At 41.3% G+C, this 24962-nt stretch overlaps 1 protein-coding gene across 6 annotated transcripts; it reads left to right on the top strand.

Annotated features, from left to right (window-relative positions):
• Nucleotides 1–295: 295 nt before the first annotated feature.
• Nucleotides 296–17202, top strand: cers2a (ceramide synthase 2a). 6 transcript variants are annotated; one of them, XM_036971238.1, is made up of 12 exons: nucleotides 296–539; nucleotides 669–743; nucleotides 7527–7709; nucleotides 7977–8094; nucleotides 8368–8486; nucleotides 9010–9067; nucleotides 9215–9265; nucleotides 9668–9760; nucleotides 11820–11948; nucleotides 12246–12352; nucleotides 12696–12849; nucleotides 15306–17202. In XM_036971238.1, the coding sequence occupies exons 1-12, from the start codon at nucleotides 496–498 to the stop codon at nucleotides 15453–15455; spliced, it is 1281 nt and encodes a 426-aa protein (XP_036827133.1). In that variant the 5' UTR covers nucleotides 296–495; the 3' UTR covers nucleotides 15456–17202. The 6 variants fall into 6 exon arrangements, with proteins under 6 accessions (XP_036827133.1, XP_036827134.1, XP_036827139.1 ...); XM_036971244.1 differs by having other exon boundaries at nucleotides 301–520; XM_036971242.1 differs by having other exon boundaries at nucleotides 302–520; nucleotides 669–806.
• Nucleotides 17203–24962: the final 7760 nt, after the last annotated feature.

Here is a 24962-nt window from a genome sequence, read left to right as displayed (position 1 = left end):
GCTTTTTACTTAAACAGTGGCAGTGAAGCAATTTGTTCTTGTTCCAACTGCTGATTGGCCCTTAAACGATTTTAAATTTATTTTATCTTCATTTTTATTTTTATGTATAGCTCACATATAATGTAAAAGTATGCATAAGATGTCTGTAATAAAATGAACGTGTGAAAAACGAATGTAGACATTAATAAATGCATTTCTATAATAGCTTCCAAAATAAAAATGTTTACAAAGGAGGAGTACCAAGATGGCTGCGGGTAGCTTCAAAACAGTCATCCAGGGATTATACAGGGTTTATACACATTGGTTCCAACACGCCCGAGCCTTTTCACACGGCGTAAAACGTCACTTAACAGTTTGATCCCCTCCCACTCTACCATCTTCTACTTCCATTCGGTTTGGCCAACTAAGAAACCGGGATAACAGACGCCTATTCCCGGCAAACATTTGTCATATTGCTCTGAGCAAACGGAAAAGTAAAATTACTGGTTGTGTTATATGCGGGCCCTCATCCCAACGAAAAGTAAGTCTTTCAGACGGGGGTAAGTGCTATAAGGGGAAATATTACATTTCCCTCGAAAATGCAGAGAATTGGTGGAGATCGAGAGGCCGGATAATAATATTCAAATCAGACTGCAGTCCATTTTCATCAACATACTGGATTCTCTCAGGTGGCGTCTTCGGTATAGAGCAGAAGTGATTATTCTACAAGGGGACATACAGAACTCTTCAATATTCCAGGGACGGTAGGAGTTTCCACTTTTTCACAACGCGCGGTGAACAGGCCTACCTGTGTGTAATATCAGAAGGTAAATTTGCCCACCGTTATATTTAATTAGATGTGATACCGGTTTTTGTTTCAGTTTTACAATTGACATTTCAAAACAGGCAATGTTATCACTTCGCCTTGTTTAGTATTTACAGATTCACTCAACCTTGGATAGCTAGTGGTCACGGAAGATGTGCCTATATTCACCCATCCTCAAGCGGAGCAAAGCGGATGTAGGCTAAATTAATAAGTGAAATCAGAGATCTGGTCCAACTGGATCGGCTTGTGCAACACACATATTTGAACGTTTTCACAAACTATTCAGAATGACGACCGAAACTCCAATCAATTCAAGTTTCCCCGAATAGGTGTAGGTTGATCTTGTCTGATCTCACGGTGATGCCGTTTGTTTAGGAATACGGGAATATATGAAGGTCATGGTTTGAAACAAAACCATGAACAATCGCACAATAACACCGATTGGAAACAAGAAGGCGTCTAAAGAAATGTTTTGGATGTCCTTCGTTTGAGCTTTCATGGTTTCGGAGTAAATAGCCTAACATTACTGATGATGAAACGTAAAAAGTTCCACACCCCCAGAGAAAGTTTACGGAAATCTTGTTGAGATGGATGTGATTGTGGGGCGTTCCACCCAAACCACTCATTCTTATGATTTACCGTGTTAAATAACAATAATATGTGAAAATAATATTTTTTTGTGAACAAATGTAATTCTGTCTTTATAACAAGCAGTAGCAGTGCGTGGGTAAAATCACTGTCATACAGTACATGCTTTTATTTTTTGTTTTGCTAGGCTACCTAACTAACTTCAAATCCAACTCAAATTGTATTTGTCACATGCGCTGAATACAACAGGAAGAAGGCCAGCATCACGGAGTTGCCTCTTCACTGTTGAAGTTGAGACTGGTGTTTTGCGTATTATTTAATGAAGCTGCCTGTTGAGAACTTGTGAGGTGTCTTTCTCAAACTAGACCCTCTAATGTACTTGTCCTCTTGCTCAGTTCTGCACTGGGGCCTCCCACTCCTCTTTCTATTCTGGTTAGGGCCAGTTTGCGCTGTTCTGCAAAGGGAGTAGTACACAGTGCTGTACGAGATCTTCAGTTTCTTGGCAATTTCTTGCATGGAATAGCCTTAATATCTCAGAACAAGAATAGACTGACGAGTTTCAGAAGAAAGTGCTTTGTTTCTGGCCATTTTGAGCCTGTAATCGAACCCACAAATGCTGATGCTCCAGATTATTTTTTAAAAACATTTGATTTCACCTTTATTTAACCAGGTAGGCTAGTTGAGAACAAGTTCTCATTTGCAACTGCGACCTGGCCAAGATAAAGCATAAAGCACACAATACAACAAAACAGAGTTACACATGGAATAAACAAACATACAGTCAATAATACAGTAGAACAAAGAAAACAAAAAGTCTATATACAGTGAGTGCAAATGAGGTAAGATAAGGGAGTTAAGGCAATAAATATGCCATGGTGGCGAAGTAATTACAATATAGCAATTAAACACAGGAATGGTAGATGTGCAGAAGATGAATGTGCAAGTAGAGATACTGGGGTGCAAAGGAGCAAGATAAATAAATACAGAATGGGAATGAGGTAGGTAGATAGATGGGCTGTTTACAGATGAGCTATGTACAGGTGCAGTGATCTGTGAGCTGCTCTGACAGCTGGTACTTAAAGCTAGTGAGGGAGATATGAGTCTCCAGCTTCAGAGATTTTTGCAGTTCATTCCAGTCATTGGCAGCAGAGAACTGGAAGGAAAGACGACCAAAGGAGGAATTGGCTTTGGGGGTGACCAGTGAGATATACCTGCTGGAGTGCGTGCTACGAGTGGGTGCTGCTATGGCGACCAGTGAGCTGAGATAAGCCGGGGCTTTACCTAGCAGAGACTTGTAGATGACCTGGAGCCAGTGGGTTTGGTGATGAGTATGAAGCGAGGGCCAACCAACGAGAGCGTACAGGTCACAATGGTGGGTAGTGTATGGGGCTTTGGTGACAAAACGGATGGCACTGTGATAGACTGCATCCAGTTTGTTGAGTAGATTGTTGGAGGCTATTTTATAGATGACATCACCGAAGTCGAGGATCGGTAGGATGGTCAGTTTTACGAGGGTATGTTTGGCAGCATGAGTGAATGATGCTTTGTTGCGATGTAGGAAGCCGATTCTAGATTTAATTTTGTATTGGAGATGCTTAATGTGAGTCTGGAAGGAGAGTTTACAATCTAACCAGACACGTAGGCATTTGTAGTTGTCCACGTATTCTAAGTCAGAGCCTCAACTAGTTTGAAGAAGGCCAGTTTTATTGCTTCTTTAATCAGAACAACAGTTTTCAACTGTGCTAACATAATTGCAAAAGGAGTTTCTAATGATCAAATAGCCTTTTAAAATAATAAACTTGAATTGGCTAATGTAATGTGTCATTCGAACACAGAAGTAATGGTTGCTGATAATGAACCTCTGATTTTTCATAAAAAATCTGCTGTTTCCAGCTACAATAGTAATTTACAACATTAACAGCAAGTCTACAGTGTATTTCTGATCAATTTGATGGACAAAAAATGTGCTTTTGTTTCAAAAAACGAGGACTTTTCTAAGTTAACCGCCACACTTTTGAACAGTAGTGCATGTCCCCATTACAAAACCTATTTCTTTCACTTACTTGCTGTTTCGTTGTTCATTTGTTCAGTCATTTCATTCTCAACCAGGATTTCATCAGTGAAGTTTCAGCCCTGTCCTTCCGTGACCTCTTTTGTCGTGGGTCCTCTTCTTCGGTGCGCACAGTCACGGTGTCTGTTTTATCTTATCCAGCTGTGTGTAACATTTCACGTAAACCCTGTTTCTTGTCTGCATCAAAGTAGTGGTCATTGTACCTAGCATCGAGCATGGTGGCAACACAGTAAAGAGGCTCAGAGAGAATGCCACCAAACTGCTTGTTCACAACCTACAGTAGAGTACTTTTACAAGTTTTAACCCCTGTCTGCAGTTCTGTTGAGCCGGCGTTTCAATGCCATGACAGAGGGTATCACGTCTGCTGCAGATGCAGTTGATAAGTTTATTTCTCGAGTCAGTTGTGTTCATGTTTTCAAGCACTAATTTTTGTTCCAGCAGGCTCTCCATCATGTAAAAAGTGCTGTTCCGGCCTCCCGGGTGGCGCAGTGGTCTAAGGCACTGCATCTCAGTGCTAGCTGTGCCACCAGAGACTCTGGGTTCGAGTCCAGGCTCTGTCGCAGTCGGCCGTGACCGGGAGGTCCATGGGGCGATGCACAATTGGCCTAGCGTCGTCCGGGTTAGGGAGGGTTTGGCCGGTAGGGATATTCTTGTCTCATCGCGCACTAGCGACTCCTGTGGCGGGCCGGGCGCAGTGCGACCTTCGTCTCTCCCGAGCCTGTACGGGAGTTGTAGCGATGAGACAAGATAGTAACTACTAACAACTGGATACCACGGAATTGTGGAGAAAAGGGGTGGTCAATTATTTATTTTTTTAAAGTGCTGTTCCATCTGGTGGAAACGTTTTGCTTAAGCCTTTTCGTCTTCACTCCAAGCTGCTCCTGTATTGCTTGCAGGCGGCTGTCTGCTAGCTGTCTGCTAGCTGTCTGCTAGCTGTCTGCTAGCTGTCTGCTAGCTGTCTGCTAGCTGTCTGCTAGCTGTGAGTGTTTAAAATGACTTACCATCTTCCTACCTGTTGCCACTGTGTCAGATATGCTGCGTTGGGCCAAAACACCTTCGTTCACAGCCAGTTGCAGCGTGTGTGCCATGCATGGCAAACTGGCGACTCCACATTCTCCCAAAGCCTTTGTCATGTTACCACATAGCACAGCATGTACTTTGTTCTTGGGGATTTTCCAAGTTTCAAACATTTTCTGAAATACCATTGAAATGGCAGCAGCGGTATGAGAACCAGCACATTCTTGAGAAAGCAATATGGCTTTCCTCAGTACGAAATCCTCGTCGACCGAATGTGCTGTCAGACTTCGCATGCACATGGGGCTGATGTCGCTGATCCAAATGTCAGTCGTGAAGCTAATAGCAGCGACGCGTAAATATCAAATAGCTCGTTGATATGCGAAACATTAATACTGTCTAACTCTGGTAGGGCAACATCTGAAAAATAGCACCTACTTGGTAGTGTGTACCGGGGCTCGACCAGTCAGTGAAAGCCAACATCATCCACAACAGAGAACGTTTTTTTTTTTTTTTTTCAGAGTTAGACAGCAGGTGCGGTGGAGCGAGCTCAGCAGAGAAAGGGAGGTTGAGAGTAGAGGTCAACCGATTAATTAGGGCCGATTTTCAAATTTTCATAACAATCGGAAATCGGTATTTTTTTGGGCACCAATTTGCCGATTTAAAAAATATATATATATTTTTTTATATATATACCTTTATTTAACTAGGCAAGTCAGTTAAGAACACATTCTTATTTTCAATGACGGCCTAGGAACAGTGGGTTAACTGGCTGTTCAGGGGCAGCACGACAGATTGTACCATGTCAGCTCGGGGGTTTGAACTTGCAACCTTCCAGTTACTAGTCCAACACTAACCACTAGGCTACCCTGTCAAGGGCAATGAATTCCATTATCTTGGCGTTAATGGATTTCGCCTTTTGAGTTGTCTCACTTAAATTTTCTTACTGCTCGACTTGAACTTCTTTAGTTGTTGGAAGTGTGCGCTTAGTTTTTTTTTCTGCTATTGTTCTAAGTAGTAGCTGAACGTCTGTCTGTAATGCACTTTCAAATTAGTAATTAGGTTTGTGGTATTGAAAGATATCACTGTCTCCCCTCTGGAAATAATAGCAGCACAAATGTTGCATACGGCCTTTTTGTTATCTAGAGATTACGTGGCAGGCATCACCTGTTACGCGAGTGCAGCAAGGAGGCAAGGTAAGTTGCTAGCTAGCATTAAACTTGTAAAAAAAAAAAAAATCAGTCTTCACATAATCACTAGTTAACTACACATGTTTGATATTACTAGTTTAACAAGCTTGTCCTGCGTTGCATATAATCAATGTGGTGCCTGTTAATCACAGCCTACTTCGCCAAACGGGTGACGATTTAACAAAAGCGCATTCGTGAAAAATTGCACAATCGTTGCACCAATGTACCTAACCATAAACATCAATGTCTTTCTTAAAATCAATACACAAGTCTTTTTTTTTTTTTTTTTAAACCTGCATATTTAGTTAAAATAAATGCATGTTAGCAGGCAATATTAACTCGGAAATTGTCACTTCCGAGATTAGGCTGGCAATACTATAGTGCCTATAAGAATATCCAATAGTCAAAGGTATATGAAATACAAATAGTATAGAGATAAATACTCCTATAATATCTACAACCTAAAACTTCTTAACTGGGAATATTGAAGACTCATGTTAAAAGGGACCACCAGCTTTCGTATGTTCTCATGTTCTGAGCAAGGAACTTAAACGTTAGCTTTTTTACATGGCACATATTGCACTTTTACTTTGTTCTCCAACACTGTTTTTTCATTATTTAAACCAAATTGAACATTGTTTAATTATTTGCGGGCCGCAAAGAGGGGTGCTGTCACACAGTGACTGGTTTGTTTGGAGTATCTCTAGTATAGCTGGCACTGAGGCTTCCCTGTGCGAATACTCTTTAACCCTTTTGTACCAAGAACTGTCATCGTAAGTGAAAAATACAAAGGTGCCTCAGTAAATTGAGAATCAGGCCTTCTTGTTCACATGCCGTCTCTAACAAAACTAGCGTCCACAGGTGACTAAAGAAAACGCATTCAAAACCTGCCAGTAATGAGTAGCAGTGATGTCGTAGTGGCTCTGAGAGCCTTTCACAGCAGATCTCATTGCCTGTGTTGTAATTAAGCCTACACTGCATGTTGCCCACTCAACCAGTATCAATGCCTGCATCTCTGCCACAAGAGCTGCTCTGCACTGTCAAAGCTTGTAATTCAGCTAGCTAATGGATTCATCTGGGGAATGTCAGGAAGTCCTGCAGTAGGTGTTTGAAGCATCTATATATTCTTCTTTGTGTTCGAAGTTCTTACACACCAGGTCATTGCGTTGTTGGATGTTTTTTTGATGCTCATGTTTTCATGGCTATGTAAATCTGGATGGACACACCTGCACACCAAGATCAACATGGCATAATAATCGCATCACAAATAGTCACATGCAAATAGTAGTCCTCTTTGACCTATTGTCTAATGTATTTAACCTCTGCAATTTAAAGTAGCAATATGTCATTTTTTTCGCCAACCCGGCCAAGTTCATATTGAGATGTGAAATCATTCTACTTGAAAGCAAGTCTAAGAAGCTGTAGATCTGTTCTATGTGAGCTACTTCTATAGTTCCAGTTCTTAAGTTTTGTTTTTGTGTTTTTTTACTTTCAGTTTTGTACACCAGCTTCAAACAGCTGAAACAACAATATTTTTGGTTATGGAAAATATATTTCACAGTGGTACAATCATTCTCTATACTACCTTATTGTGTCACATAAACTGAAATGAGGCGAAGTATAAGAATTTTAGCAACCAGTAAATGGCAGAGCGATTTCTACATAGTGCAACTTCAAACGCAACAGTACAAATATTTGCGGCAGCGTTTCTTTAATTGAATAATTTTTTACATTTTCATTTTGGTATGGGATCTACCAAAGAAATGTCCTGTCAGACTGTACAAGGCTTTGGCCTTCACCCCATTTGTCTGAATGTTTCTTACATGTTTATCTCTCTTTTCCTTTTCTTTTTTCTCAGAATGTTGACCTGGCTCAGGGAGCTCAGTGACTGGGTCTGGCAGGACCGGCTGTGGTTCCCTGCGGGCCTGGGTTGGGCCGACCTCAAGGACCGGGATGGCCTAGTCTTCGCTAAAGGAAGTGATCTCTGGGTCATCTTCCCTATTGCAGTATGCTTCCTGATTATACGACAGATATTTGAGAGGTCAGTACTCCAGGCCCAAGACGATATGTGCGTCCCGAAATGTTGAGGACAAAACCAATACCTCCCTCTCTTCACATTGCAGTGGCCTCGCTATGTTTCATTAGCTTGCTGTTGTTGTTGTTTTTTTAACCTGTATTGCTCAAATCTCATTTGCTTGTTCATCTAGCCTTGTTGACTTGTGTTCACTGCAACAACAACAACCAGACCTGATTTACAGTCCCTAACCACAATTTCCTCTCCTCCTTTGCCTCCTCTATGACTATCCAGGACCGTGGCTGTTAAACTTGCATCTTTACTTAGAGTGAGGGAGAAACCTCGTGTCAGAGCTGCTCCCAACACCACACTGGAATTTTATTTCTGCAATGCATCGAAGTTCCCCTCACAGGTAATTGGACAGCATCGCTATAATGCTACATAAAGTTGTTTTAACGTCAACTCCTTCCTAATCCTCCACGTAGGAAACTACCATACAATTCCATTGACCAAATCCGAGTGACCACTCAGTTCAGTAGTTCACACAACTCCTAAGTCAAATCCCTGCACAATTGCTACATTAAATCAACCATTATTTAAAATCGCATTTTTAAAATTTGACAGTAATACAATTAAAGATACATTAGCGCTATATTGCCTTATAACCCCTGTCTCTCTCTGTCAGAGTTCAGTGGAGGAGTTAACTAAGCAGTCAGGTTGCTCGGTGCGGCAGGTCCAGAGGTGGTTCCGGCGGCGGAGGAACCAGGAACGGCCCAGCCAGATCAAGAAGTTCCGGGAAGCCAGGTACCCACAGCAGCCAAGTGGAAACCCACAATACTTTTGTGCTTTTACAATCCGAGATGTAGGCTACACTCATTTCTGTATTGAATATAGTTGAAATATATTGTCTTAAGCAAAGAAAGTAGAGTACTGCGAACTGAAATGAATCGTAGCAGAGCTGTTAGCAACAGCAGATAGGAGCAGGTGAACATGGTTGAATGGAACTTGCACCTGCCGACACGTAATTAATGAATGTCAAAACAACCCTTTATTTCCGACGTGGGCATATTTCTACTGTGCAACGTGTTGGGTGTCGTGTGCCTTCTGTAAAATATTCTTGTGATCTGCCTGTTATTTTCATATTCACCTGCTCAAAATACAACCACCTATAGTTTACAGGTGGCTGTAGCTTATGCTTTACTTTGTCTTTGAAGGAGCCCTCGTTTGTATTTTGTGTGTGTGTGTGTGTGTATGTATATGTGACATTGTTGTAAGCTGTGTGAAATTGTGTTCTGTTCATATGGGGTTTCTGTGCGTTCTCTTACAGTTGGAGATTTACCTTTTACCTTCTTGCTTTCATTGCTGGCCTGGGTGCCCTAATTGACGTGAGTACCGTGATTTAGCGTCGGTATATATTTTCTCTAGCAATGCTTTGCCTCTGTTTTTGTACCTTTTGCTCTGGCGTTGTGCCATTTTGTGCTTTGTGTTTTGGTTTGAGACTGAAATCCTCACCTATGTGAATCTCTCCCCAGAAGCCATGGTTCTATGACATGGAGGAGATGTGGAATGGCTTCCCCACGCTGGTATGTACACTGTAAGACTGTCGGTCTCTAAATCATAGTTGTTTTTAAATGTTTAGTTGGTCTACAAATCTTTACAAAGTCCGCATCTGACACATTTCGGGACAATCCCAAACATGAAGGTTTCCAGTACATGGTTACAGCTTGGCATTTCTAGACACCCTTTTTTATAAATGTCACAAATGTTTGCATCTATATATATATATATATATATATATATATATATATATATATATATATATATATATATATATATATATATATATATATATATATATATATATATATATATATATATATATATATATATATATATATATATATATATATATATATATATATATATATATATATATATATATATATTTTTTTTTTAAATCAAATGTTTGTTCTTCCCTCTTAAAGCCACTGCTGCCTTCTCAGTACTGGTACTACATGATCGAGCTGGGATTCTACATATCGCTGCTCTTCAGTGTGGCAACGGATGTCAAGCGTAAAGTAAGTGGAGCCAAATTCAGAAACAATTACAATTTTACATGCGTACCATTAGAATGGCAACTGGATAGACCTTATCTTTGTGCGGAGGCCAGAGAGAGAGAGAGATATAAGCGACAGAGCTAACCACATCTCGGCAGATGTCAGTTTGGGTATCACAACTAAATTATATGACCTTTGGTTCACCACAAAAATGATTGTAGTTTCAGTTGCAAGCAATTTCTCTTCCCTGTTGTGTGCATGTCTCAGGCAGGGAGGGGTGTTCATGTGGTTTCTCAAACTCTGTGCACATTTTGTTTTTTTGCCCCTAGCACTACACAGCTGATTCAAATAATCAACTAGTCATTAAGCTTTGAATCGTCTATGTAGTGTTAGGGCAAAAAAAAAAAAAAAATCAATTTGGGTCTCCCGAGTACTGAGTTTTGAGATGCTGGTCTCGGGCATTTGTGGGTTAATGTGTGACCGGCATATTGTGGAAAGGTATCGCAGTGGAGACTGATTGACCATGTTCTCCAGCCATATTTATTTTCCAGCTGGTGAGCCCAAATGGAAAGTGGCAACTCTTCAAACAGTCAGCAGACAAGACTGAAATCCAGTCCTGTTTGTCGGTTGATTTGACAGACACAAGGAATGAATAGGACTGATCCAAAAACAATGGTTTTAGAGACTTGGTTGGCAGAACATTTGTGTCGTTACGTTAGCTGGAAATGCTGTGGAACTCCAAATTGGACTTGTTAGTTTTCGTGTCCGCCTCAAGCTTATGGCTAGGGTGACGCTTTAGTTCAGTTGTAAGTAGGGAAAGTACACATGGATACATGCACGCATTAGCTATGTTTCCAGTAAGTTGTCCAGGGATTTTTTGTTGTCGACATTTGAAAAGTTTTCATAGAAAATACATTCTACAATTGCCTGCTACGGTGCGTTTCCATTGAACCGTCTCTTGTGTCAATAAAAACAGCTGGATGTCATGATGTCACTACCCCACCAAAAAAAAAATGGTTGAATAAAAACGAAGTGGTTTAAGAGTTTCCATGATCAATTTAGGCAAATTGCACTTTAATAAATTGGCGACAGTCTGTATGCCCTTCCCCCAACTGTTTCATGTCTCAGGTAGCCCGCAAAAGCCAGCATTGTTAGAATGCAATTTGCCATATTCAAATAATGATCATGTGCCAACATACCAACGCGGTCCGTTGCCATGGTGAAACTTGCACTCCTTTTTAGATCTGAAATAATTGGCTGGTGGAACTTGCTTCCGGCCAACTAGAAAAGCAAGGCGAAGCAATACAGGCATTCTTGAAAGTCAAAGACAATCCTTGTCCTGACTTGAGTTTGGTAGTTGGAATTGTTGTTGTTGTTGACAACAGTAGGCATTTAGAATTAAATGTGGAGTGGAGCTTTAGCGATGTCACTTGCCCTGCGTAGGCCTACCTTAAGGTATTCGGCAATCCTCATTTATTTGAAAAGCACAGTTTCCATCATTAGTCACAAAGAAAGTTAGACCAAACGGTAATCCACCCGTTGAACTGTAACATTTTGTCGATCTTTAGAACACTTCTCCTATAGATGGCGTTTCCATGAAACATGTCGCAACGTTTTTTTTTTTGCGACCAGTTTTTATCGAATAAACCTAGGTCAATGAACCTGACACCTGTCACTCATTTGTGAGTACCGGATGAATCGGTATGCACACACTCTTACGCCGTCATTAATCAATAAGTGGTGAAACCAGGCGTCTGTAACAGTAGCTTAGAGGTGTCCCTACAGACATTTGAAGCTATGAACGTTTTGCTGATATTCAGCGGTGTTAAAGCTCTAATTTAAAACAACTGTCATTCAGAACAACGCATCCAAAAGAAACTTAATAATCAAAGATGCGAGTGAGGAATGTCATGTCCCTGATGCCATATCCATCAGAACTAGAACACATTTCAGCAAGATTTTAAAGTGAACAACTACCCCCCCCCCCCCTCCTGTTATTGACTGACTCAAGCTGATGTTCAGTGCACAAAGTAAACACAACATTTGCGTAACTGACAAACTCCCCCTTACTCTCTTCCAGGATTTTAAGGAGCAGATTGTTCACCATGTGGCCACTATTCTGCTGATCAGTTTTTCGTGGTTGGTCAACTACATCCGTGCCGGGACTTTGATCATGCTGGTGCACGATGCCTCAGACTACCTACTGGAGGTACAGCCCCCCCCCCCCCCCCCCACATACCCAATCTTATTACTCCTACAATACAATGTCACCATTACAAACCTAAAGAAACAATACCCATTCCATAATAAGTATAGAGGAATGTTATTACTCTATGGACAGTCAAGGCCATTACACTTGTATTATAGTCAGTCATAAATGGTGCTCTACTCTCACAGAACTGGTCATAGTGTTGAGCCTGCCATCCAGAGGAGAATATAGGAAACGGCAACTGAATACTTAACTCAACCCCCCCCCCCCCCTCTCCCTTTCTGCTGTTCCTTTTAGTCAGCAAAGATGTTCAACTATGCAGAATGGAGAAAGACCTGCAACTACATCTTCATTCTGTTTGCAGCTGTGTTCATCCTTACCCGCCTCGTCATACTCCCTTTCTGGTAAGATGCTCAGATCTTGGATGACACTTCTCTGCATCCTAGGGGAGGGTTTCCCGGACATGCATTATGCCTAAACCTGGATTAAAAAGCATTTTCAACTGAGCTTTTCCGTTGCGCTTGCCTTGTAGTCCAGCAGTAGGCTGAATCTGTGTCTGGGGAAACTGCCTCCGTATGTCTAAAGCACCCATAACTTTAGTGTAAAGTATTATTTTCTGGCATTTTTTTTCAATGATCAATTGTACAGGATGCAATGCATTCTAGTGATTTACTTAAGTCTTTGTCAAAATGCTTTTGACTTGCCCATGCAGATCTCTATTGACTGGATCTGTCTTTCTTCCCCCAGGATCCTACATACTACGTGGGTGTACCCATTGACCATCTATCCCCCTTTCTTTGGGTTCTACTTCTTCAACGGGCTGTTGTTAGTGCTGCAGTGTCTGCACATCTTCTGGGCTGTCCTCATCCTGCGCATGGCCATCAAGTTTCTGCCTGGAAACGTACGTATTCACAAGCCTAAACACTCACTAAACCCTAAACCTCAACTAAATCTTGTAATAAATCATGTGGAAATTGAGCAAGTTGAGATGACTAAACTGCTTGGAGTAACCCTGGATTGTAAACTGTCATGGTCAAAACATATTGATGCAGGAGTAGCTAAGATGGGGAGAAGTCTGTCTATAATAAAGCGATGCTCTGCAGCCTTAACAACACTTTCAACTAGGGCCTGTAGGACCTGCCTTGTTTTGTTACACCTTGACTGTTCAGTCATGTGGTCAGGTGCCACAAAAAAGGAAAATTGCAATTGGCTCAGAACAGCGCAGCACGACTGGCCCTTGGATGTACACAGAGAGCTAATATTAATAATATGCATGTCAATCTCTCCTGACTCAAAGTGAAGGAGAGATTGACTTCATCACTACTTGTATTTATGAGAGGTATTGACATGTTGAATGCACTGAGCTGTCTGTCTAAATTACTGGCACACAGCTTGGACACCCATGCATACCCCACAAGACATGCCTCAATAGGTCTCTTCACAGTCCCCATAGAGCCATGACTACATGGAACTCTATTCCAATTCAAGTAACTGAGGCAAGCAGTAAAATTAGATTTTAAAAAACACCTTATGGAACAGCGGGGACTGTGAAGCAACACAAACATTGGCATACACACACACACACACTATACATACACATGGATATAGTACTGTAGATACAGTGGGGAGAACAAGTATTTGATACACTGCCAATTTTGCAGGTTTTCCTACTTACAAAGCATGTAGAGGTCTGTCATTTTTATCATAGGTACACTTCAACTGTGAGAGACGGAATCTAAAACAAAAACCCAGAAAATCACATTGTATGATTTTTAAGTAATTAATTTGCATTTTATTGCATGACATAAGTATTACAGTATAAAAATTACAGTATAATTCATGTGGAATAAGCACACGGTTGTGTATTTATTTGGGATCCCCAGGGCAGCAGTTACTCTTCCTGGGGTCCAAACACATTAAGACACTTACATCGCACATAAATCAAAAGATAAAACAGTCCATCCTATAACGTTTATTACAACACTACATATCTACAATGTATAATACCACCATGCAACAATATTACAATGTGTCTGTACCTGTGTCTCTCTTCATAGTCCCCGCTGTTCCAAGATGTATTTTTATGTTTTTTAAATCTGATTCTACTGCAGTTACCTGATGTGGAATAGAATTTCATGTAGTACTGTGCACTTCCTATAGTCTGTTCTGGAACTGGGGGTTATGAAGAGACCTCTGGTGGCATGTCTCGTGGGGAATGCATGGGGTGTCCGAGCTGTGTGCTAGTTTAAACAAACAGCTCAGTACATTCAGCTTGTCAACACTTCTTACAAAAACAAGTCAATGAAGAAGTCAATCATTTTGAGCCATGAGAGATTGACATGCATATTATTGTTTGCTCTCCGTGTACATTTTAAGTGCCAGCCGTACTGCCCTGTTCTGAGCCAATTGGAATTTTCCTAAATCCATCTTTCTTTACCTTTATCTTCACCTGAACACACGACTGAACAGTAGTCCATGTGCGACAAAACAAGGGCCAGTAGGACCTGCCTTGTTGATAGTGTTGTTAAGAAGGCAGAACTTTTATTATGGACAGACTTCTCCCCATCTTAGCTACTACTGCATCAATATGTTTTGACCATGACAGTTTACAATCCAGGGTTACTCCAAGCAGTTTAGTTACCTCAACTTGCTCAATTTCCACATTCATTATAAGATTTAGTTGAGGTTTAGGGTTTAGTGAATGACTTGTCCCAAATACAGTGCTTTTTGTGTTTGAAATATTTAGCACTAACTTATTCCTTGCCATCCGATTTCATTTGTTACATGCGCCAAATACAACAATACACCTTACTGTGAAATACTTACTTACAAGCCTTTACCTTAACCAACAATGCAGTTCAAGAAATAGATTTACCAAATAAACTAAATTTTAAAAAATAGAAGTATACAATCAAAAAGTAACACAAGAAAATGTCAACAATAACGATGCTATACACAGAGGGTACCGAGTAAATGTGCGGGGGTACAGGTTAGTCGAGGTCATTTGTAAAGTGACTATGCATAGAGGTGGACAAGAGAATCACCAGCAGCAAGAGCGACATCATTGATATATACAGAGAAAAGAGTCAGCCCGAGAATTGAACCCTGTGGCTCCCCCATAGACTGCCAGAGGTCCGGACAACAGGCCCTCCGATTTGACACAAATGAGTAGAACAGAGTGTGCGCAAAGTAAAGAATCCCACACATGTGCAGAACCCCGGGGATCCCCAGTTGCCGGGAAGCGGGGTCCAGAAAAGTCTGATCCTCGACCTTAACTTAAATTCACTGGTTAGTAAGTCGCTCTGGATAAGAGCGTCTGCTAAATTATACATTTAAATGTACTCTCTCTCCCATCAGGATATCGTTGAAGATGAGAGGAGCGACAGGGAAGAGACTGATTCAGACGAGGAGGAAGAAGACCATGAGAAAACAAAAAATGGCTTTGTACAGAATGGCAATGGCCACACAGTGCTTAACAACAACCACCACCACAGCAAAACGGATTGATTTGTTACAGAGACACCAAGGAGGATGTGTCTGCAACGGTGGCCTAGTCCAAGAGGCTACAGCAAGGCAGAATTGCTGGTGGAAAGGCCACAAACACACACTCCGCTGAATAATATATACACAAATAATGCTAAAGATCACATGGACACACTCCTTACATGGGCCGGATGGGTTTCACTGCTCTGTAGATCACACTAGTTGGAGGGAGAGGATGGGGAGTACAGGAAAGACGGCAATAGAGCCAAACACATGGTTAAACTGTGCCTTAGCAACAAACTGTTATTCCCCATTTTATTTCTATCCGCCCCCTCTAGTCCTTATATTGCTAATCATTCAATAAGGTGCCTAGCCCTACTCCCGGCTTCCCATCCTGCGTTATGGATAGCGCAATTACGAATTGTTGTTCACGGGGCATTCCTTTCTTGCATGCTTGGTTAATGCTCGGCGTACTGCTCGACTGTTCAAATGTTCAAACGCTGCCTTCTCTGTACGCTGACTCCCGTCCCAAATAGTAAGCGCGCCACCACCTGACACTGCCAAGAGAGATGAGGTTCTCTTAATGACCACAGCTTGGTACAGGTCTGTGAAAGTGTTCAAGTCACCATGTCAGACCACTAAAGCATACAGTAGTGATAACGGAAAATGTATCGTTTTTTCTTTTCACCTGCCATTTTGTTATTGGATTGCAGTGGAGCAGTCGCTACAATTATTGCCATGGCATTCCTATTCAACCTGGAATGTGCTAGTGTTAATGTTTTTGGTTTAAATGTTGTTGGCGGGGGGGGAGAATATGATGGTTAATTAAGTTTTAACTGTCTAAAGAAAATCTGGAGAGTTCGGTTTGCATTGTGTGAATATTTTGTTTTCGTTTATGCCGGTCTCCAAATGCAATGGCCTTTTGGGGAGCAGAAATCACATGGCTTTAAATAATACTTTTTAAAAATGTAGTTATCGGATTTTATTTTGTTTATTTTTTTTTTAAAGGTCCAGACACTAATCCAGACAACCAGAAACCTACCGAAACCAGTCCAACCCTTAATTCAATCGGACTGGAGGAGAATTCATTCATTCAAATCAGTATTTTTCCTGCCCATTCGTCCAAAGATGCACTTTATGGGTCGGCATAGACCCAATATAAAGAAAGATGAACGTCCAGGTCATACTGGGTTTATTTGAGTGAATTGGATTATGATTGGGGTTTACAATTACACTACAGTTAGTTTCCTATTTATTTCATTATGTTCACAAGTGCGAAGGAGCCCTTTTCAATTTATTTTTAACGCTTCTGATTCAATTCATTAAATTTATTGAAGCTTTAATAAAACGGGACACCAAAGTATGTTTTGCATGTTTTAGTTTCGCAAGTGCCTTAGCTATCTGTTACTTGAAAAAATAATAATAATCACCACGTCTCTTTCCTTTTCATTTTCTGTCTACCATCTTGCACTTTTTGTGAATTTCTTCACCTTCCTTTTGTCAAACTCTCCAACTACTTGACCCTGGTCTAAGGTAGTGCACTACACAGGAAATGGTGTACCATTTGGCATGCAACTTGACCTACCTACAGTGCTGTAACATGGCCTTTGTTCCCATTCACTTCTTCACGTCTCAACGTAAAGACCACTCCCTATAATGATCTTGTATGTTGCATATATGGTCCCCCTTCCCAAAAAACTGCTTTTCTCCTACTGCAGTGTTTTTATTTTGTCATGTTGCAAAGATATAAGATAAAGGTTATTGTTGATTTCCTTTGATTATTTCTTTATAAATACGCTGTGTGTGCTGCCTGGTTCAAAGTACAAACATTGAAAAGTATTTTTTTAAGTGGTAGATGGCTGAATGCTCCCATCCAGTGTTCCATTCCTCATGCTAATTATACCGTGGCAGTCTCAATGGGAGAATCTCAATATCATACTACTCTGGTCCTCTCTCCTCGCCTCCCCAAAACCCATTGGAGGAAAGATCAGGGACCTCTGGCTTTCTCATCCAATGGGTTTTGGGAAAGAGGGGATGTGAAGAGTATGCAATTGAGATTCCCCCAGAGTCTGTTGGCAGTAAAAGACACAATCTTTAAGCGCTAATTTATGCTTGGTCCAAAAGTGTTGTCTGAGGCGCCGTATGGATCGTGCGGCGCAATTGTGGCGACTCAAGGGGCACGCATTGCTGTGCGCCTCTCAAATGTTGTAACAATGTGGAGGGCGCCATAGAGCTCCGCATTGACATGATTTGTTGACAGTAGGTGAGGGGCGGGAGTTCCTGTATAAACACACTCACTGCCTTTACAACTTCCTTCACAACAGCTATGCACTGCTCGGCGAAGCGCAAGAAGAATTTACAGTGATAGGGCATTCATATTTCTTGCGCTTCGTGGAGCAGTGCAAAGCTGTTGTGAAGGTAGTTGTCAAGGAAGTGAGTTTGTGTTAATACAGGACCTTCTACCGTCAACCAAGCATGTTAATGCGGACCTAACGTTGTCCTCCGCATCATTCAAAATTTGAGAGGTGCACAGCGATGCAGTACGGAGCTCAATTTGGCATTTGAGCGCTTCGGGAGACGCCGCACTTGCATCACACCATCCATACGGCACTTCCAACCACATTTTCGGATCAAGCATAAATTGGCTCTTAGTGAACGATTACTGCTGCATATAGCATCCCCATCTTCTTTTACTCATCCTCCATACGGCTTTGTGGATGACAGGATCTTTTTCACTCATTTTGTCCTCCAGCCGGCTCTCGTTTTCTGTCGAACTTGCGTGCTCAATTGAGCCTGGGGACGAGGTCACTTATTCGCCAACATTACTGCCACTTTTGGGGCTTCTCCCTTTTCTACCTACTATATTTGTACTTTTTGATATTTCAGGCATATGAATGAATATGCCTTTGTCCATGTTATTCATGGTTTGTTTACATGACCAAATGTTACTTCTCCTTTAAGGAGGAGAAGAGTAACGTGTCTCTCTCTGGTGGTGGTGGCTCCAGCAGTCTGGTTTAAGTACGCACATAAATGGTGTAAAGACAAGCTGTTGGGCGGATACTGTAAGATACGTTTTGGATCCTCAGGCTTGCCTAACAAAGGTACAGTCAGGTTTGAAAAGCTTGTCAGCATTTGAGTGGCAGATTGAGTAGATGCAGAACCAGCTAAGAGATAGTGGTTGAACTATTGAAGAATATAGTTTTTCAATTATTTTCTTATCCATACGTCAATGAAACTATACTGAACAAAAAAAATGTTAACGCAACATGCAATAACTTCATTGATTTTACTGAGTCACAGTTCATATCCAGAAATCAGTCAATTGAAATAAATTCATTAGGCCCTAATCTATGGACTTGACATGACTGGGAACACATACAGTGCCAGTCAAAAGTTTGGACACACAAACTCATTTTAGGGTTTTTCTGCATTTGTACTATTTTCTACATTGTATAATAATAGTGAAGACATCAAAACGACACATATGGAATCATGTAGAAACCAAAAAAGTGTTAAACAAATCAAAATTTATTATTTCAGATTCTTCAAAGTAGTGTAAGAATATTTTAAGATAACACACAACGCAGAGGACTAGAGGTCAATAGGGAATTGACCATCAATGGAAATAGTTGTAGCTGGAAACAGTCCTGGACTCATAGCTACATGTGGCAAGTTTTCATTTGAATTGTCTACATTGGGCCTGAAACAGAATACTATTTGTCCAATTTTACTGCAAGGAATTCTAATTGGTCAATCACAAGCTAGGGTTGGGGGTTATAAATTATATCCTGTCCCTTTGGTGAAAAACTCATCAACTGTGTGTTGATCCAGGGGAAAGAGAGAGGGCTGAGCGCAACCACCACGGGCGTCAACTCTTAATCTCCTGATTGATGGCATATCATATTCCTGGGTGAGTCTAGACCTATGTCATTTAAAAGAGCCAAATCAAGTTCAAATTAGTGCATGCTTTGAGTGATACGTACAGTTGAAGTCGGAAGTTTACATACACTTAGGTTGGAGTCATTAAAACTCGTTTTTCAACCACTCCACAAATTTCTTGTTAACAAACTATAGTTTTGGTAAGTCGGTTAAGACATCTACTTTGTGCATGACACAAGTAATTTTCCAAACAATTGTTTACAGACTACACTATATCACAATTCCAGTGGGTCAGGCGTTTACATACACTAAGTTGACTGTGCCTTTAAACAGCTTGGAAAATTCCAGAAAATGATGTCATGGCTTTAGAAGCTCCTGATAGGCTAATTGACATCATTTGAGTCAATTGGAAGTGTACCTGTGGATGTATTTCAAGGCCTACCTTCAAACTCAGTGCCTCTTTGCTTGAGATCATGGGAAAATCAAAAGAAATCAGCCAAGACCTCAGAAAAATAATTGTAGACTTCCACAAGTCTGGTTCATCCTTGGGAGCAATTTCCAAACGCCTGAAGGTACCATGGTCATCTGTACAAACAATAGTACGCAAGTATAAACACCATGGGACTACACAGCCGTCATCCTGCTCAGGAAGGAGACGCGTTCTGTCTCCTAGAGATGAACGTACTTTGGTGCGAAAAGTGCAAATCAATCCCAGAACAACAGCAAAGGACCTTGTGAAGATGCTGGAGGAAACAAGTACAAAAGTATTTATATCCAGAGTAAAACGAGTCCTATATCAACATAACCTGAAAGGCCGTTCTTCAAGGAAGAAACCACTGCCTCAAAACTGACATAAAAAAGCCAGACTACAGTTTGCAACTGCACACGGGGTCAAAGACTGTATTTTTTTGAGAAATGTCCTCTGGTCTGATGAAACAAAAATATAACTGTTTGGCCTTAATTACCATCATTATGTTTGGAGGAAAAAGGGGGATGTTTGCAAGCCAAATAACGCCATCCCAATTGTGAAGCACGGGGGTGGCAGCATCATGTTGTGGGGGTGCTTTGCTGCAGGAGGGACTGGGGCACTTCACAAAATAGATGGCATCATGAGGAGGAAAATTTTGTGGATACATTGAAGCAACAAAGGGCGGAACGGCTGCTCCGTATGTGAACATAAAACATATTTTAAATTCACTGTCTAGGGATGTGAAGAACCATTACAAAGTAGTGGAGTGTCGGCAAGAGATAATAAAGAAATATTCTGTCATTGTTGACAAATATGGAACCTGTCTGATATACAAAAAGCTTGGGGACAAATACAAAGAATGTCTAACTCATTGACATTGCAGAGAGATAAAGAGAGTTTGAGAGCTCTTAGTGAACAGATAGAATCCTTAAAAGGAGAAATTCAACTATTGCAGGAGACACAGGTGAAAAAGTCAGACTTGACCCCCACCTGTGGGCTCTCTGTTCCTTCCATCTATCCTCACACTGAATTGCGCAAGGCAGATTTGGTTTCAAGCATCTGGTCAGCACAGCCTGGCTTTGAGTCGACCGATTCTGACAGCGGTGACGAACTTTGACTTAGGCCAACCAGAACACAGGCTGTTAAAGGAAGTAAAGCCAGACCTCCAGTGACAGTAATCACACATAAATCAGCATCTCCAAAACAGTTGGATGAATGGTCAAAGACTTTGAAGCATCCACGAGACGTGGGACCATTTGAAGCGATATAAGAAACTACAATCTACATCCTTATGATGGGTTACAGTTATTAGCCTTTGTTTTGAACAACCGTGAACATGGCGTACTTGAAGAAAAGGTTTATGGAGCTGTGGGTGGTGAAGAGCAAGATGTGGCCGATGGATGGAGAGCCATACATGTTTTCCTTAAGGTTCTGACCAGTGCAACCACCAATTGGGGAGAGATAACCAAATGTGTCCAAAAACCAAAATAACTGTTTTTTGAATTTGAAGAAAGGTTTAGAGCAGAGGTGGTCAGACACAGTGGGTTACCTGACATGGAAGATGAAGATGCACTCAATTCCTCCAAAAATGGGGCAATCACCCATCAGTTGATACAATCCATACATTATGATTTGTTTCCACAACTACTGATTGGGAGAGACAAAACTACAGTGACATCATCGACAGGTTGTCACAGCTGGACAGAGACATCAATCAACATGATAAACCGGCTGTTATCAGAGTTGTGCAGGTTCCGAGTGAAACCAAACAACATGATTCGTTCAGCAGAAGAGAAACCTGGTGTATATCATCATTGCGGGATTTCTGGTCAATTTCTGGTATTTTCTTTACTATCAAATGAGGAGAGACAAACTTATCACACAAGTCAGAGTTATACTTAAATCTTTATTCACTTATTAATAAGGGAGCAGGTCAATACAATGCACACACATAAAATCAATCGATTGAGTGCTCTACGATAACGATGGCTGGTCGACAAATCACCCTCAGATGATTCGTTGAGAGCCCCGAGACAAAAGTACGTAGGTCTTTTATAGCCAAGATACACCCCTTTCAACCTACATGACGAACAACAGATGTATAGAATGGGTCACAAGGTTAAGATTTGTATGAAAAATAGGTTGAGATTTGTATGGTTGAGATTTCTGCTGTAAAAACAGTACTCTTTGTGTAGAGACCAAGGTCTGGCCCTGGGGTCATCTCTTCCTGGTACCATATATAACTTAAACATTAAATCATGCTCTGGAATGCGGTCTCTTTAGGTTTTATCACCCAAAAGAAATCATAAATCTCCTGTCAGTGTTATCTCCCAGAGGCCCATCCTCAGTAGAACACACACAGATGAGCATTCTAACAACCCCTTATTCTGTTGCATAAAACAACCATTTGATGAACTAATAGTATTATAACATAATCTAGTAATTTCCACCATAACCTGCAGGAACATCAGCACAGGTTGCGGAATTGGTGGCTTTGACAGAAGCATGCAAACATGCTGAAGGAAAAACAGCTAATATCTACACAGACTCAAGGTATGCTTTCGGTGTTACCCACGATGGTAAACAAAATATGTACCAGACACATTAGGACTAAAATGGGAAGGTCCTTATCAAATTTAGCTCATAACGAGGTCAGCAGTAAAAGTCAAGGGAAAATCACGATGGATAAATGTCACTCTTTGCAAGGTTGTCCATGTTGATGACAAAGCGGAGCCTGGAGAATAAAGAACTTATTGATTAGCAATCGGGGGCCAATCTCGGGTGAAGAAGCATAGTAAGAGGGTCTGATAAGCTTCTATGTTGTACACCTCAGTCATCATATTAGGGATATCCAGGTGAAATGTCAAACTTTTTCCTGAAAATCGGGACATGCTTACTTAGAATACAACCTTACAGTGAAATGCTTACTTACGAGCCCCTAACCAACAGGGCAGTTTCAAAAAAATAAGAATAAGAGATAAAAGCAACAAGTAATTAAAGAGCAGCAGTAAAAAATAGTAAAATATACAGGGGGGTGCAACTCAGACCCGCTACTCTGCGTCTCACAAAGACACAGCGGTTGGAACCAAAAATCTCAAATTTGGATTCATCAGACCAAAGGACAGATTTACACCGGTCTAATGTCCCTTGCTCTTGTTTCTTGGCCCAAGCAAGTCTTATTATTTGGTGTCCTTTTGTAGTGGTTTCGTTGCAGCAATTCGACCATGAAGGCCTGATTCACACAGTCTCCTCTCAACAGTTGATGTTGAGATGTGTCCGTTACTTGAATTCTGTGAAGCATTTATTTGGGCTGCAATCTGAGGTGCAGTTAACTCTAATGAACGTATCCTCTGCAGCAGAGGTAACTCTGGGTCTTCCTTTCCTGTGGCGGTCCTCATGGGAGCCAGTTTCATCATAGCGCCTGATGTTTTTTGCGACTGCTCTTGAAGAAACTCTCAAAGTTCTTGAAATGTTCCTGGATTGCCTGACTATTTCATAGTTTTGATGACTTCACTATTATTCTACAATGTTGAAAACAGTAAAAATAAAGAAACTCTGGAATGAACAGGCATGTCCAAACTTTTAACTGGCACTGTGTATGCATCTGTTGGTCAAAGATACCGTTTTTAAATAATCGGCTTCACAATGGGCCGTCACGGTATTTTCGTGCTTTCAAATTGCCATCGATAAAATGCAATTGCGTTTGTTGTAGCTTATACCTGGCACATACCATAACCCCACCACCACCATGGGGCACTCTGTTAACAACATTGACATCAGCAAACCGCTTGCCCACACGACGTCATACACGTGATCTGCGGTTGTGAGATAGGTTGGACATACTGACAAATTCTCTAAAATGATGTTGAAAGGCTGCTTATGGTAGAGAAATTCAAATTACATTCTCTGGCAACAGCTCTGGTGAACATCCTGCAGTCAGCATGCCAATTGCATGCTCTCCCAACACTTGAGACATCTGTGGCATTGTGTTGTGTGACAAAACGGCACATTTTAGAGTGGCCTTTTATTGTCCCCAGCACAAGCTGCACCTGTGTAATATTAATGCTGTTTAATCAGCTTCTTGATATGCCACACCTGTCAGGTGGATGGATTATCTTGGCAAAGGAGAAATGCTGACCAACAGGGATAGAAACACATTTGTGCCAAAAATTTGAGAGAAGTAAGCTTTTTGTGCATATGTGCACATTCTGGGATCTTTTATTTCAGCTCATGGATTTTTTTGAAACATGTTTTATTTATTTAACTTTTATTTAACTAGGAAAGTCAGTTAAGAACAAATTCTTATTTACAATGACAGCCTACTGGAGAACAGTGGGTTAACTGCCTTGTTCAGGGGCAGAATGACAGATTTTTACCTTGTCACCTGGGGGATTCGATCTAGCAATCTTTCGGTTACTGGCCCAACGCTCTAACTATTAGGCTACCTGCCGCCCCAAAACATGGGACCAACCCTTTACAAGTTGTGTTTATATCTTTGTTCAATGTAGATACCATACTCTGTCTCTTTCCTCTCTCTCCCTCTGTTTGGCTGCAGCCTAAAGGCCTCAGTTAATTGCATAGGATCGGGATCACTTTACGCCTGCACCCTCAGCCTCTACTGTATATCATTCCTCTTGACTGGCAGCCTAACTGAAACAATCTCCATCGCTTCCACTGAAGCAATCTCAATTTCATCCTGGTCATGCCCCCTTGGCTACAGAATTTAATTGCTCATGTGTATCGTCTTTCTCTCTAGCGCATTTCCAACGCCAGGCCTCTTGTCTCTTGCTCCTCCTCAATCTTTGCCTTCATTCAAGTCAAGCTTTCCCTGCCTCATTAGTAACCCTTCAATCTTCCATGATGAAGCCACATGCGTTGACTCTTGATGTGGCTGGAGTTATTGAGGTGTCGAGTCTAGCAGGTAAACCAGGCTTAAGGTCTTTCTGACAGGGAAACAAAGGGCGGGGGTGTTTGATTCACATGTGAACTGCAGCGACTGTTATTCAACTCCTGTTAAACTATTTATGAAGACTTTAGCGCCAAGGGGAGGTCGCATGTGCCCACGGATGTGTGTGTGTGTCTGCATGTGTATGTGTAGAGAAGCATTTTGTGGGGTGCTCATTTTTCCTCTGATCGTGGGAGGATGAAGAGATTTGTAATAGAGGACTCAGGACTGTGTTATG

Source organism: Oncorhynchus mykiss, chromosome 32 (genome assembly GCF_013265735.2).
Source record: "Oncorhynchus mykiss isolate Arlee chromosome 32, USDA_OmykA_1.1, whole genome shotgun sequence".
Taxonomy (NCBI): Eukaryota; Metazoa; Chordata; class Actinopteri; order Salmoniformes; family Salmonidae; genus Oncorhynchus; species Oncorhynchus mykiss.
Note: the sequence above shows the minus strand (reverse complement) of the source record. Positions and strands in the feature narration are given on the sequence as shown.

Bases quoted from the DNA above. Each gene is read 5' to 3' on its own strand.
- cers2a (XM_036971238.1), top strand. From the start codon at position 496: ATGCGGGCCCTCATCCCAACGAAAAGTAAGTCTTTCAGACGGGG. The intron at 8,095-8,367 runs GTAATTGGACAG...TCTCTCTGTCAG, and splicing joins CATCGAAGTTCCCCTCACAG to AGTTCAGTGGAGGAGTTAAC. The intron at 12,353-12,695 runs GTAAGATGCTCA...TTCTTCCCCCAG, and splicing joins CTCGTCATACTCCCTTTCTG to GATCCTACATACTACGTGGG.